The sequence below is a fragment of the Gossypium raimondii genome, chromosome 4 (genome assembly GCF_025698545.1).
Source record: "Gossypium raimondii isolate GPD5lz chromosome 4, ASM2569854v1, whole genome shotgun sequence".
NCBI lineage: Eukaryota > Viridiplantae > Streptophyta > Magnoliopsida > Malvales > Malvaceae > Gossypium > Gossypium raimondii.
This window is the reverse complement of record NC_068568.1, coordinates 49,506,736-49,520,383: the sequence shown is the minus strand read 5'-3', so window position 1 is coordinate 49,520,383 and position 13,648 is coordinate 49,506,736. Positions and strand designations below refer to the sequence as shown.

Here is a 13,648-nt window from a genome sequence, read left to right as displayed (position 1 = left end):
ACAAAATTATTAATATATGTTATATAAACATCGATAATAGTGGTAGAACAATCGCAAAGCTATAAGAAAAGAAAAGAAAAAAAGAACACAGAGATTTTATGTGGAAACCTTATCAGGAAAAAATCATTGGTAGAGGAGGAAAAATTTACTAATGTTGAAAAACGAATGATACAATAGGGTCGACTACATCTATTTAATGGTTGAAAAATCTTGTTCTAATCAAAGTCAAATAGAAGAAGAACAGTTCTATACGGATTTAACTTGTGTTGTATGGTATTTATTTCTTCAACAAGTGATGTGATTCGGGTCAAATAATCTCTAATAATATACACACTCGATAGAAATAATAAAATATGCATAAAAAATATTAAAATAAAATTTTAATCTAATAATAAATTTAAAATTTCATCAATAAAATTGAGATGATATATTATTATTGAGGTCTCATAGAATTGACTCTTGCCAAACGAGTTCATATTTGTTTATAAATATAATCATATATATGGCAATTGACTGTAATCCATGTGTGGGTGAACCGTCACTCTCTTTTGGGAGAACCAAAGCAGGGAGATTCATGTGATTCAAGGGTTCTCCGTCCAAATCTTTACGGCTTGTCTAAATTTCCGTGTTCGCATTAACTGGGTTTCAAAGCGTTGGAAGTAGACCTAACGATGCTTTGGATTCGAATTTTGCCAATATAAAATTTTAGATTTTGGTGCGAAAAATAAGGTCAAGATTTTGTTTAAATTTGATTCAGATAAAAATGTTAAACTCGAGCTTGGTGTCTGTATTAAATTTTTTAAATTATTTTTCTATAAAAGTAAATTTAAGAAAATAATTAAGATAGTTGCAACTTAGTAAGCAAATGCATCTAAAATAGTAATAAAATTAATAATAAAACAAAAGTTATACAATAATAAGCACCAGTGAAAAAATTTAGGCGAATTCGGGTCGAGCTGAGCTCGGGTCAAAAATCTTACCCGAGACCTATTCCGTTTAGAAAACAAGCCTTATTTTTTGTTTAAATCCATTTTTTGGACCTATATTTTTCTTTCCAAATCCTCCCATTTTTCAAACGAGTGACCTGAGTTATGATTCGATTTAATTGGGAGGGTATTATGAACTTTGTATTTTATGATTTATGCGAAAAAGCGATGGAAGAAAATGAAGTTTGAAAGTAATCAAGTAATTACTTTTTATAAAGGAAAGGAAAAGAACAAAAAGAAATGTTTGTAGTGTTCATATTTATTTTATTTTGTCATCTACCTATTTAAGTTTTATAATTTTAAGTATATTTTATATAATTTATCACAATAATTTAGTTTTAACTCTAAATTTATTAATTTATGTATTGAATCATTATATATGACATAGATACAATTTAGAATATGACCAAAAAGCAAGGTTAACATGAATACATTAAGTATTCAATCGATCTGCCAATAGGGTTAATTGTACGGGTCATTCTTAAGTTATGACTTAAATTCTAAAGGAATAATGGCAAGAATTGTTGTTGAACTTAACGGTTGGTTTTAATGCAATAATTCTATTTTCAACGTGACACTTTACATCCAACTCGAATAGCAAACTTGGATACGAGATGTCACATCGTTGTCGAAGTAACTCAAGTTACAATAATACATTGTATTCACTAAGTAATCGAGTCTAAAATTTTTTATCAAACCATATCACATAATCAATTTTCAATTTTAAAACTTTAAAATCATATTGAAATCATTTTAAAATTTCTAGGTGTTTGGAGGTGTTTAGGATCAAGTACGGGTCTTCGAGGGTCAAAACAACTCAAAACAAAATCTGCCATAGATGTATCATTACTAGTGAGGAGATGTACCGATACATCTTCGTGATATCATAGATATTTTGAATCTGTTGGACTTCTAACAATACAACCAAGTACATGTACTGATACACCTATGCCAAGACCTAAAAGTCTCTTCAAAACTCAGTTACTTTAACACATAGGAGCTTAATATCAAATCATGGACTTATGACACGTAAAAACCAAGTTTAAAACATCATAAACACCTAACATATCACCTTCAAACCTAGTAAAGACATTCAATCCTAGTTCTTTGATCCGTAGAAATTCTTAATTTCTGCTAATATCTCTTTCGAGCATAAGAATAACTAACTCTAGGTTGATTAATTGAAATTTATTTCTAATTAAAACACTTATTATGGCATTAATTCACTCTATAAATCCTCATATTAGATTTGACTCTAATCTGGTAGATTTATATCGTTTTATTTCTAGGATTGTATGCAAGTCCATCCAATTATGAAAGATCTAATCACAAGAAGGGTCTATTCAACCTCAAACTCATGCACATCAAACATGGATTAATACTCTAGAAATATTAACTCAAGAACAATTAAGCATTCATAATTGAAAATAAATAAACTAAGATTTTACTGAATAAAACTAGAAATCAAATAATAGAATCCATTCTAGGGTTCATCTTCCATGTGTATTTAGAAAATTAGTTCATACTTGCAAGAATAAACACCGAAAATACAGTATGACCATTAAAATAAAAGAAACCCATGCCAACTTCCTAGGAAATAAGCTTGGAATCTTGAATTTTGATGAACTACTTAGAAATCAGCTTCAATGGTGTTCTTTTGGGTAACTTCCATGCTAAACTAAGACGGTCGGTTCCTCTTTTCTTTTTTATCATTTATATCTTCCTAAAGTGCCAAAAAACCTAAAAATCAGAATCTCCTATTTTTAGCGTACATGGTCCGCAAAATTGACACGCTTTGGGCACACACCCATGTGGCTCACACGATTGTGTGGTCTGGCCGTATGAAACTCTGTTTCCCATGTGCAGCTTCTAGATTGCTCCAATATTTTGATTTTCACTCGTTTTTCACTCTTATTGCTCCTAAGTGCTCTATTAAGATTCAAAATATGAATTTAAAGGATTATGAGCATATAATTCATAGTTAACATCATGTAATCGCCTAAAGATGCATTAAGAATGAGAGTAAAGTATGTTAATTTTGACATTTATCATTTGGCATCATTAAATCTGGTCATATTTAGCTACCTTCAGGTTTTCGATGATGAAAATGTAGAGAGAATGATAGCAGTTCACTGCAAATTTGGAAATCATGTAACTAAATTATATGCGTAGTTGAACAATGACGAGGAGCTGAATGTGGTTGTTGAAAATCCTTGTTCATATAGTCAGCCTCTGAACATTTTCTGGTGGTTAAACCTTTGATGGAGACCAAACTATGTTACCAATTGTTAGGCCCAAAAATATAGAGAGGGAGGTGAATTGGTATTTTAAAATTTTTTGCAAACTTTTCTAAATGATAATGAAATGGAAGAAAAGCTTGGAAAATCGATTTGTAGTGGTTTGACCCTACTTGTCTACCTCCACTACCTTGGTATACCTCAACCAAAGATTTACCAATTTACTATACTTGAATTATTACCTTTTAAGGAGAAGATATAACCTCTAGAACCCCTATATTTTTCATAAGGTGGAGATATAACCTTCCCCCCTGATTTTAATGTCTTAATTAGAATCCTTCCTAATTTTTGTGGCTTAAATAAAACCCTCATAATTTACAATTGGTGAAATGAAATAGAGTAAACAAAGAGGCCTCCCTAAAATTATTTATTTGGACAATTGGAGCAAGATCTTACTTTTGGGGATTCCAGAATAAAAGACGTAATTAAATTTCTTTTTAAAATGTAACAAGAACTTGGGTTATCACGATAAATTTTTATTACATTTACATGATTTATTATGTTTATTTTAAAAAAATATGTTTGGGGATCAAATTGATAAAATTTGTAAATGTGGATGATTAAGTTTGTTGAATTATTTAGAATTAGAAACAAATTGATAGAATGTGTAAGTGTCGAGGACTAAATGTGTTATTACACCAATTAATAAGAGACGCACCACAATTTCATTAACAATTTAACAAAGGATGACCGAGCAAAACCAATTAAAATGTTAGTGATAAAATTGAAAGTTTTTATAATTTGATAACCAAAATAGAAATATACTAATAGTTGAGTGGCTATTTGTGTAGTTTACCTATTTATATAGTTGTAAAATATTAATTTACAACTACATCATATTTGATTACGTCTTATGTTGCACAACGATTACATGTTATTGTATAAAATTGATTTTAACCATAAATTTGGTTGCAAAATACGTAACAATGTTATTATGGTTAACTTGCAATAAAATTTGGTCCTTATCCTTAAAAATACATAAAATTTTAAATTTTATATTTTTTAAAAATACTATGAAAATCTAACTCTTTAAAATAAAAAATGAAAAAAGAATTGAAAATTTAATGTTCTCTAAACTGGATTGGAGTGGCTAATCGGACTAGTTGGATTAGAAATTGGGTGGAGTACTAGTCTAGTGAGAGATAAAAAAAAAAACACCAGTTGATTTGCAAACCATTACAAAGAATGATTTTTTTGTTAATTGGTGAAAGTAATTATCTGGCTTGGAAGCAACATGTCTTATTAATTTCTTAGTTTTCTTGCAACCAACAGAAAATAAACATATTAAATTGGTAAATTTTGTCGAAAACTACCTATGACTATAATGTTTGGATTAGGATTTTTAAATTGAAAAAAAAAAGATAGATTGAATTTTTAACTTTTAAAAGACTGATGCTTGGTTTGGATGGGCGATGCATTTACTTTCGATAAGGTTAAAAACATTAGGGATGGTGAGATGCGAAGTAAAAGATTGCACCGCCTAAATTTCAAATCCTATAAAAGTGTAGGGACTAATAATAAATTATGGGGGGAGTTGATAGTCAAAAAGTCCTAAATCTTTGGAGATTAAATATAGAGGTAAACAAAGTAGGATTATAAAGTCTAATTATAAGAGTAATTTTGTTTTCCATAAATAGATGAACGAAGAAAAGCTTTTGTTATTATTATTACAAGGGATGTGACACGTAGGATAAAAATAGGCCCCACAAAAAAACAACGTTACAAAAGATAAGGTTCTGTTTTGGCTGATTCCATATTTATATAAAAACGAAAAATGAAGATTGAGTGCCATGCCATGCCACCCTTCTCTTTTCTCTCCTTCTCTTGCAAAACCTGACCCATCAACACATTATGCTTTCTCTTCTGATTTTCATAAAATAAAAACAAAGAAACCTTAAAATTTTCATTATACACAAAAATAATCATAAAAAAAAACAGAGAGATTTATAAATATTACGTATAGAAGTGAAGGGGCGAAGGAGACCCCGGGAAATCTTGTTATTGGATTCAAAGAAACAGAGGGAGGGGGAAGCCTTAAACCCTGGCTTTTCTATCTCTCTGTTTCTCTTTTTATCTCTACATGTTCTTCTTTAATCCAAATTAACCATTAGAGAGATTGCCTACTTCATTTGGTATTGAAGATGAACCAGCCTCTAGATTCCAGGTAACTTTTCATTTCGAGTATTTGGGTTATTTTCTTTTGGGTCAAGTATCAATGATGTGTTGTGCATTTGTTGAAACTTCAAAGTTTCAGCTCAGCATTGTCTCCTTTGTCCATTACACCTTTATTTTAATGATCTTAGCTTAAAAGTAATGTTGGGTACGTGTGTTTTTTGTTTCTTGCCTTTCTGCTAACAAATTATATATATATGTGTATGCATGCATGCATGGATATATATATATATATATATATTATGTTGGATTCTGGGAACGGCTGCATGGGGTGTTCTCTATTACCTTGGAATTTCTTTTGGGTCAAATTTGTAGCTTTAACCAATGTTGATTTGTTGTAAGCTTCATTTTGTAAATATGAATCATGTGGTATTTGGAAATCAGGAACTAAAGCAAAGAAGCTGCGTGTTATAGGTGACTGAGTGGTAGATTTGGGAGCTTGTCTTTGTTTGATAGTAAATAAATAAAGAAAAGCTTGATTCTGAGAAGATGGCACGGGGTAGGATAAGAGCAAAGCTCCGCAAGAGCCATCTTTATTCGTTTTGTCTATTTCGAAGTTCAGGGAGCGGGGGACAGTCTATAGGAGGGCCTGGATTCTCAAGAACTGTATATTGCAACGAACCTCAAGTGCTCAACCAAAAACCTTATCGATCAAATATCATATCCACAACCAAATATAATTTTTTTTCTTTCTTGCCAAAAGCTCTGTATGAACAATTCCACCGAGTAGCCAATTTGTACTTCCTTGGATGTGCAATTGCTTCACTTACACCCCTTTCGCCATTTTCTCCTGTGAGCATGATTGCACCTTTGGCCTTCGTCGTAGGGCTAAGCATGGCGAAGGAAGGTTTGGAGGATTGGCGAAGGTTTATGCAAGATAGGGAGGTTAATAGTCGGAAAGTACATGTTCATAATGAGGAAGGCGGCTTCGGTAAAAAGACATGGGAAGACGTTCGAGTTGGAGATGTGGTGAAAGTGGAGAAGGATCAGTTCTTTCCTGCAGATTTGCTACTGTTATCATCAAACTACGAGGATGGAATTTGCTATGTGGAGACCATGAATTTAGATGGTGAGACCAACTTGAAGGCAAAGAAAGCTTTGGAGGCAACCTTGGGTTTGGATGAGGATGATAATTTCAACAACTTCAAAGGAATAATTAAATGTGAAGATCCCAACCCTAGCCTTTACACCTTTGTTGGTAACCTTGAATATGAAGGTAAAGTTTATGCTATTGACCCTACCCAAATTCTCCTTAGAGATTCAAAACTCCGAAATACAGAGTTTGTGTACGGGGTTGTGATCTTCACTGGCCATGATAGCAAAGTCATGCAGAACTCCACCAGGTCCCCTTCCAAGAGGAGCAGAGTAGAAAAGAAAATGGATTATATAATTTATGTTCTTTTCAGTGTCCTTCTGGTGATATCATTGATCAGCTCTTTTGGCTTTGCTGTGGAAATTAAGTACAGCATGCCAGTGTGGTGGTTTATGCGACCCCAGGATGCAGATGAATACTATAGTCCCAAAAAGCCTGTAATATCAGGGCTTAGCCACATGGTGACTGCCCTCATGCTTTATGGATATTTAATACCTATTTCTCTTTATGTTTCGATTGAGGTGGTGAAGGTTTTGCAAGCAACCTTTATTAATCAAGACATACAAATGTATGATGAGGACACTGGGATTCCTGCTCAAGCACGGACATCTAATTTAAATGAGGAACTGGGCCAAGTAGACACCATCCTTTCAGATAAAACAGGCACTTTGACCTGCAATCAGATGGATTTTCTCAAATGTTCCATTGCTGGTATTCCATATGGTGTGTCCCCTAGTGAAGTTGAACTTGCTGCTGCACAACAGATGGCTAATGACCAGGAGGATCAAGGAGAACTTAAGACCCTTGTCGCTTCCAAGAAAGAAAAGGCTCATAAATCTCCCATAAAAGGGTTTAATTTTGAGGACAACCGACTCATGAATGGGAACTGGTTGAAAGAACCTACTGCAGCACGCATTATGTTATTTTGCCAAATATTAGCAGTTTGTCACACTGCTATCCCTGAGCTGAATGAAGAGACCGGCAATTATACATATGAAGCAGAGTCGCCTGATGAAGGATCCTTTCTTGTTGCTGCCAGAGAATTGGGTTTTGAGTTTTTCCAAAGAACTCAATCAAGTGTGTTTGTTCGTGAAAAGTATACTGCTTCAGGAAAACCAATTGAAAGGTGGGGATGGCAATTATTGCTTGTTCTTTTTAGAATTTTTTTTATTTGAGCATCTTAATGGTCCTTTGGGAATCTTGTAGGGAATACAAAATTTTGAATGTGTTGGAATTTACAAGCAAAAGAAAGCGGATGACTGTTATTGTAAGGGATGAAGAAGGGCAAATTCTTCTCCTGTGTAAAGGTGCTGACAGGTTAGTCTCTATGTTGTCCTTTGACCTCATCATCAGGGTATTCACATGGTAGCCTACACCAATGTGTTCCTTCAATGGTATGATGGTTTGTTCCTCTTTTTGGCACAGCATTATTTTCGATCGGTTGTCAAAGGATGGAAAATTGTATCTGGAAGATACCACTAGGCATTTGAATGATTATGGAGAAGCTGGATTGCGTACATTGGCACTGGCTTATAGAAAGCTCGAGGAGTCTGAGTATACTGCTTGGAACAATGAATTTCAGAAAGCAAAAACATCTATTGGGGCTGATAGAGATGCAATGCTTGAAAATGCTGCAGATATGATGGAGAGGGATTTGTTTCTCGTTGGTGCAACTGCCGTGGAGGACAAACTGCAGAAGGGGGTATGTGTTATTACCCTTGCTTGGTTTCTCTAACACACTTGTCTTTTGGTGTTTTTCATTTTCAACCTGGTATCATTTCAGGTGCCCCAATGTATCGATAAACTAGCACAAGCCGGTTTGAAGCTCTGGGTTTTGACAGGGGATAAGATGGAAACCGCTATAAATATAGGGTTTGTCTCCTGCCATTTCTCTCGTTATTTTCATCCACTAATGGTAACCTGAAAGGTGTAAAGATGTTCCATGATAGCTATTTAGTGAAAATTTCTCTTTGTGATGCAGGTTTGCTTGCAGTCTGCTAAGACAAGGCATGAAGCAAATCTGTATTACAGAAAGTGGTTCAGAGGACAAACAGGTATGTATTTCTCTTGACAGGAAATTTTCTTTTGGAAATTGATTTCATTAGATGTTAGACTTTGTTGCCCTTTTGTTACTCATCAGGAAGTCAAGGAGGACATATTGAAGCAAATCACCAATGGTTTAGAAATGATCAAACAAGAAAATGATCCACATGCTGCCTTTGCATTAATCATTGATGGAAAGACTCTTGCATATGCCTTGGAAGATGATATGAAACTTAAATTCTTAGGCTTAGCGGTTGAATGTGCATCTGTAATATGCTGTCGTGTGTCTCCAAAGCAGAAGGCACTAGTAAGAATTTTCTTTGTTTCTAATGGATTAAATCGGGTGATATTCCTGAAAGTGAAGATCTTATTGTCTATTCTCGGTTTTTTTTTCCTTGGCACCAGGTAACAAGATTAGTAAAACAAGGAACTGGGAAAACCACCTTAGCAATTGGTGATGGTGCAAATGATGTTGGAATGATTCAAGAGGCTGATATTGGAGTTGGTATCAGTGGTGTGGAAGGTATGCAGGTTGGTAACATCTTCTTACATCCTCATCAACTGCCGATAAATGTTTTGTTCTCAAATATGTTTGATGTTTGTAACAATTATTATCAAATTGTAGGCTTTTGCTGTTCTATCTTGACATGATGCTTCTTAAGACTGGTTAATTTTTCATGTTAGTGAATTTTACCAAACTTTTTCCCGTTTTCAGGCTGTAATGGCCAGTGACTTCTCTGTTTCCCAGTTTCGTTTCTTGGAAAGACTTCTTGTTGTCCATGGACATTGGTGTTACAAGAGGATCGCACAGATGGTAATAACGAGGAATTGTCTGTTTCATTTTCTTGTTTTTTAAATGCTTGGCCCCCCTCTAATGCTGTACCAGTTCCGGTATTTTGGATTCAGATTTGCTATTTCTTCTACAAGAATATAGCGTTTGGCCTCACCCTCTTCTACTTCGAGGCATTTACAGGCTTTTCTGGACAATCAGTTTACGATGACTGGTACATGTTGTTGTTCAATGTTGTTCTTACCTCCCTACCAGTAATGTCACTAGGAGTTTTTGAGCAAGATGTTTCTTCTGAGGTCTGCTTAGAGGTTAGTTTTGTAAAAGGCTTCTTTCATTAGCAATTCATCCATGTTAGAGTTGAGACTTGACTTAAAAGATATTGCATGTCTTGCAGTTTCCTGCAGTATATCAGCAAGGACCTAGGAATTTGTTTTTCGACTGGTACAGGATACTCGGGTGGATGGGAAATGGTCTATTGTGCTCTTTAATCATTTTCTTCATCAATATTATCATCCTGTACGACCAAGCTTTCCGTGCTGAAGGCCAGACCGCCGATTTGGCTGTCTTGGGTACAACAATGTTCACTTGCATCGTTTGGTCTCTCAATTGCCAGATTGCCCTCACAATGAGTCACTTCACATGGATCCAGCACGTCACAATATGGGGTAGCATTGCTGCGTGGTATATATTTCTCTTAATTTATGGCGCGCTATCTCCTAGAATATCTGGCGATGCCTACCAAATCCTAGTGGAAGCCCTTGCTCCCGCACCCATCTACTGGCAGACCACCCTCTTAGCCACAATCGCTTGTACCCTCCCTTACATGGCTCATATAGCTTACCAAAGATGTTTCGAGCCAGAGGATCATCATATTATCCAAGAGATCAAGTACTACAGGAAAGATGTTGAGGATCAACACATGTGGACTAGAGAACGGTCCAAGGCAAGACAGAAAACTAAGATTGGGTTCACTGCACGTGTGGACGCAAAGATCAGGCAAGTCCGAGCCAAGTTGAATAAAAAACAATAGCCTTTTTTGAAGATTTTTTAGGGCCTCACTTAACAATTTTAACATTGAGCCACTCTTATTTTCTTGATCTCTTTAGATTACACAAGTCCCATTGATTATACAAAGGCCTCTGGGTGCTGGGGGCAATTGTATTGTATTGTATTGTATTGTATTGTGTTGTCTGTACACTACTCGACACACACATAACAAGAGTTGGTAGCCGGTGAAAATAGTCTATATCTTCATCTTTGTTACAAGTTGCCTTATCTCGGCTTGCCTGTGCAAGTCTGTAAAGACGTACAATCTTGCAAATGCTGTTGATGTAAGAAGAAAAAAAAATGAGGATTTGAAGCAAGTCATCTTCCTTGTTTTCTAGTACACACTTGTTTTGATGTTGGCTTCTTGTATCTCTGAATTTTATTATTTTATACATATTTTTATATATTAAATTCATTGGAGTATTGTTTTTGATAGATCTGTACCATTCTTATTATCAGTAACTATGCTAGATGACCTGATCTTGATCAGAATAATAGGTTTAAGGCAATCTAAAGCCTCAGTAACTATGCCATGGGTCTTTAGTCTCCCCCAACTTGAGAAACTCAACCAAGAAACATTAATTTCCAAATTTCATAGATGTGGTTTTTGCTTAGGTACCAGACAAGTAATAATTTTTCTTTTTATAGCTATATATAGGATTCAGGAATTTTGATGTTGAAGAATTTTTGGACATCCCAAATCCCAAGTTCACATAGGAAAAGACAGAGAGAGGAGACAAGAGAAACAAAAGTAGAGAATAGGCAAGGATGAGATGGGATCACCTCCAACCATAGACAGCTTGGATGTAAGTGTCCTTGATCCACCTGAAACTCTTCCTCAAAGAACCTTTCATCTTGCCTTCAACAGCATAAACCTTGTAGCTGGCAACCCTTTTCTTCCTCTGCAACTCAGGGTCATTAAAGCTCCAGGTTTTGGAAGAAGACCCAAAGGAGCTTTTGCTTTTCTTCATCTTAATCTCTTTGCCAAGCTGATTTGGTTGAACAGAATTAGCATAATTAGCACTGTAACACCTCAAGTCCTGCATGTTGCTAGGCCCTCCTCCTTTACCTCCATAGTAACTCTCCATCTGCATCCCCCCATCCCTGGATGATTTGGATCTAAAATTGAAACCCTCCATCATCAAAACTAAACCAAGATTGCAAGGATGAAGATGGGAAGATGTGGCGGTGGTGGAGGAGAAAATAAATATCCTTGCCTTTACTTTACTTGCCTTCTTTTTATTTATTTGTGAAGTTGTTGAAAACAGATGGTGATGGTCTTGGTATTAGTTTAGTATTATTAATTCAAGTGGGACTCCTCCAACTGTTGTCACTAGTTTAGCATGCAGTGCATGGGGCAGCTAATTCTGAATGGGAATGGCCATTGATGCCCAACTTCCATGTGTTGTGCTTCATGTTTGACTAGGTCAACGAATTTGGAATTGAGAGATTGTCCAAAATTTACATCATTTTTAACTGTTCTTCATGTACTCTTCTTTCTCTTGGGGACTGCATAGCTGCCCTGGGTCCGATCTGTTCATAATTTATCAATTATTCGCAAGTTCTCCCTTTTTTTTTTCTTTTATAAAGGTTTTAAAATAAAATTTAAATTAGTTAATATTATTTTTAAAAATAATTATAGAAAAATATTTTATACACTATCTTTCGAGTTTTTTAGACTTAACAAGTAAATTGAGATATAGTAATATATATATATAATATTTGATCTAAAACCTCGATAATATATCAAATAATTACCCTTAAATATTTTACTATTTCTTAAGACTTTAAAATAGATAAATGACATTAATAACGAATTAATTTAATTAAAGAATATTAGGTGCAATAATTAAGTATATTAAATTTTGCAAAAAAGAAAAATTGGAACTAGACATGAGAGATGCTAAGAATAAATAAGGATGGAGATTTGAAGCTGTTGACGTTTTGCCTAAAAGAACATGATTGAAATCATTGTTTTTAGAACTAGAGCCTATTGATTGATTGGGTGGAGAATCGAGTAGAATATCAATATATTTAATTGAATAAAAAAAACTAATCAAATAGAAAAATAAATAATTAAACCCATTCGATTATGGATTCAAATTTAAAAATTTAAGTTGCAATATTATCTTGTTAATGGTAATAATCAGATCAAGAACATCAAGAGAAAAATAAGTGAAGGTGTTAGTTTTCCAAGTGGGGTTTAGGATTCTGATTCGGGTTTAGGGTAAATAAATTACTAAAATTATGTGTTAATGATATGAAAAAATTATTAAAATGTCATTAAATTATTGAAAGAGACCATGGATGATGTGATGAGAACGATCCATAAAATAATTTCTCCACATCGTGGGTGTCTCATAATCTAGGCATATATAATGCCCTTTACACATATAAAAAAGTGATATAAATACCTTTTAAATTTTAAAAAACGATAAATATACTTAGAAGATTTGATTTTATAATCTTAAAAGATTGAGTCAACCCGTTAAGAATCTCAATTGTAGATATGCTCTAATCTTTATTGTTAATGTAATCCAACGTGTATCATTGCATTTACGAGAGTTCAACTATAAATAAAGACATTTCTCTTAATGTGTAACCACTCAGTTGTAATCTTTCATAATAATTCAATAGCGTGTTATTGGTTTCTTGTGGTTTTTCTGTCTTTTTTAGTCTTTGAGTTGTTTTTACTTTATTTTTGATGCATTAGAGAATTTTTATCAAGAACTTCAAAGTTAAGCTCTTCGTATGGGTAGTAAAGCCATGGTGAGCCATGGTAAGAGTGAGCTAGATGGTCCGTGTTTTGGTTTAAAGAACAAAAGAGACAAGAGTTGTTCTATAATTAGCTTTTGATTTAATTCTAAATTATGATGTTCAAATTTTTGGAATAAAATATTTTTTCAAACATAAATTTTTTAAAATTTATTTTAATAATTTTTTAAAAGTTAAAATATGCTTATAGTCCCTATACTTTCAAAAATTAAAAATTTAGTCCCTCTAAATTCAAATCTAACTGTTAAATTTAGGTTAATTATGACATCTTTTTTTAATTAGTAATAAATTTTTTATTATTTTAAAATGCCATGACAATAAATTCAAAAATAAAATATTATTAATAATTAGATTTGAATTTTAAAATATAAAAAATAGGGACTAAATTTCTAAAATACAAGGACTAAATTTTTAATTTTAAAATGTTTAGTTCAAAATAATTTTT

At 33.7% G+C, this 13,648-nt stretch overlaps 2 protein-coding genes across 2 annotated transcripts; one reads left to right on the top strand and one right to left on the bottom strand.

Moving 5' to 3' along the window:
* The first annotated feature begins 5,873 nt into the window (after nucleotides 1-5,873).
* LOC105779904 (probable phospholipid-transporting ATPase 4) lies at nucleotides 5,874-10,768 on the top strand. Its single transcript, XM_012603901.2, has 10 exons — nucleotides 5,874-7,674; nucleotides 7,755-7,865; nucleotides 7,974-8,250; nucleotides 8,332-8,420; nucleotides 8,530-8,602; nucleotides 8,689-8,898; nucleotides 8,997-9,122; nucleotides 9,307-9,405; nucleotides 9,498-9,689; nucleotides 9,776-10,768. The coding sequence occupies exons 1-10, from the start codon at nucleotides 5,945-5,947 to the stop codon at nucleotides 10,409-10,411; spliced, it is 3,543 nt and encodes a 1,180-aa protein (XP_012459355.2). The 5' UTR covers nucleotides 5,874-5,944; the 3' UTR covers nucleotides 10,412-10,768.
* A 233-nt stretch (nucleotides 10,769-11,001) lies between these two features.
* On the bottom strand, nucleotides 11,002-11,697 carry LOC105779906 (uncharacterized). Its single transcript, XM_012603905.2, has one exon. The coding sequence runs from the start codon at nucleotides 11,568-11,570 to the stop codon at nucleotides 11,208-11,210; it is 363 nt and encodes a 120-aa protein (XP_012459359.1). The 5' UTR covers nucleotides 11,571-11,697; the 3' UTR covers nucleotides 11,002-11,207.
* Nucleotides 11,698-13,648: the final 1,951 nt, after the last annotated feature.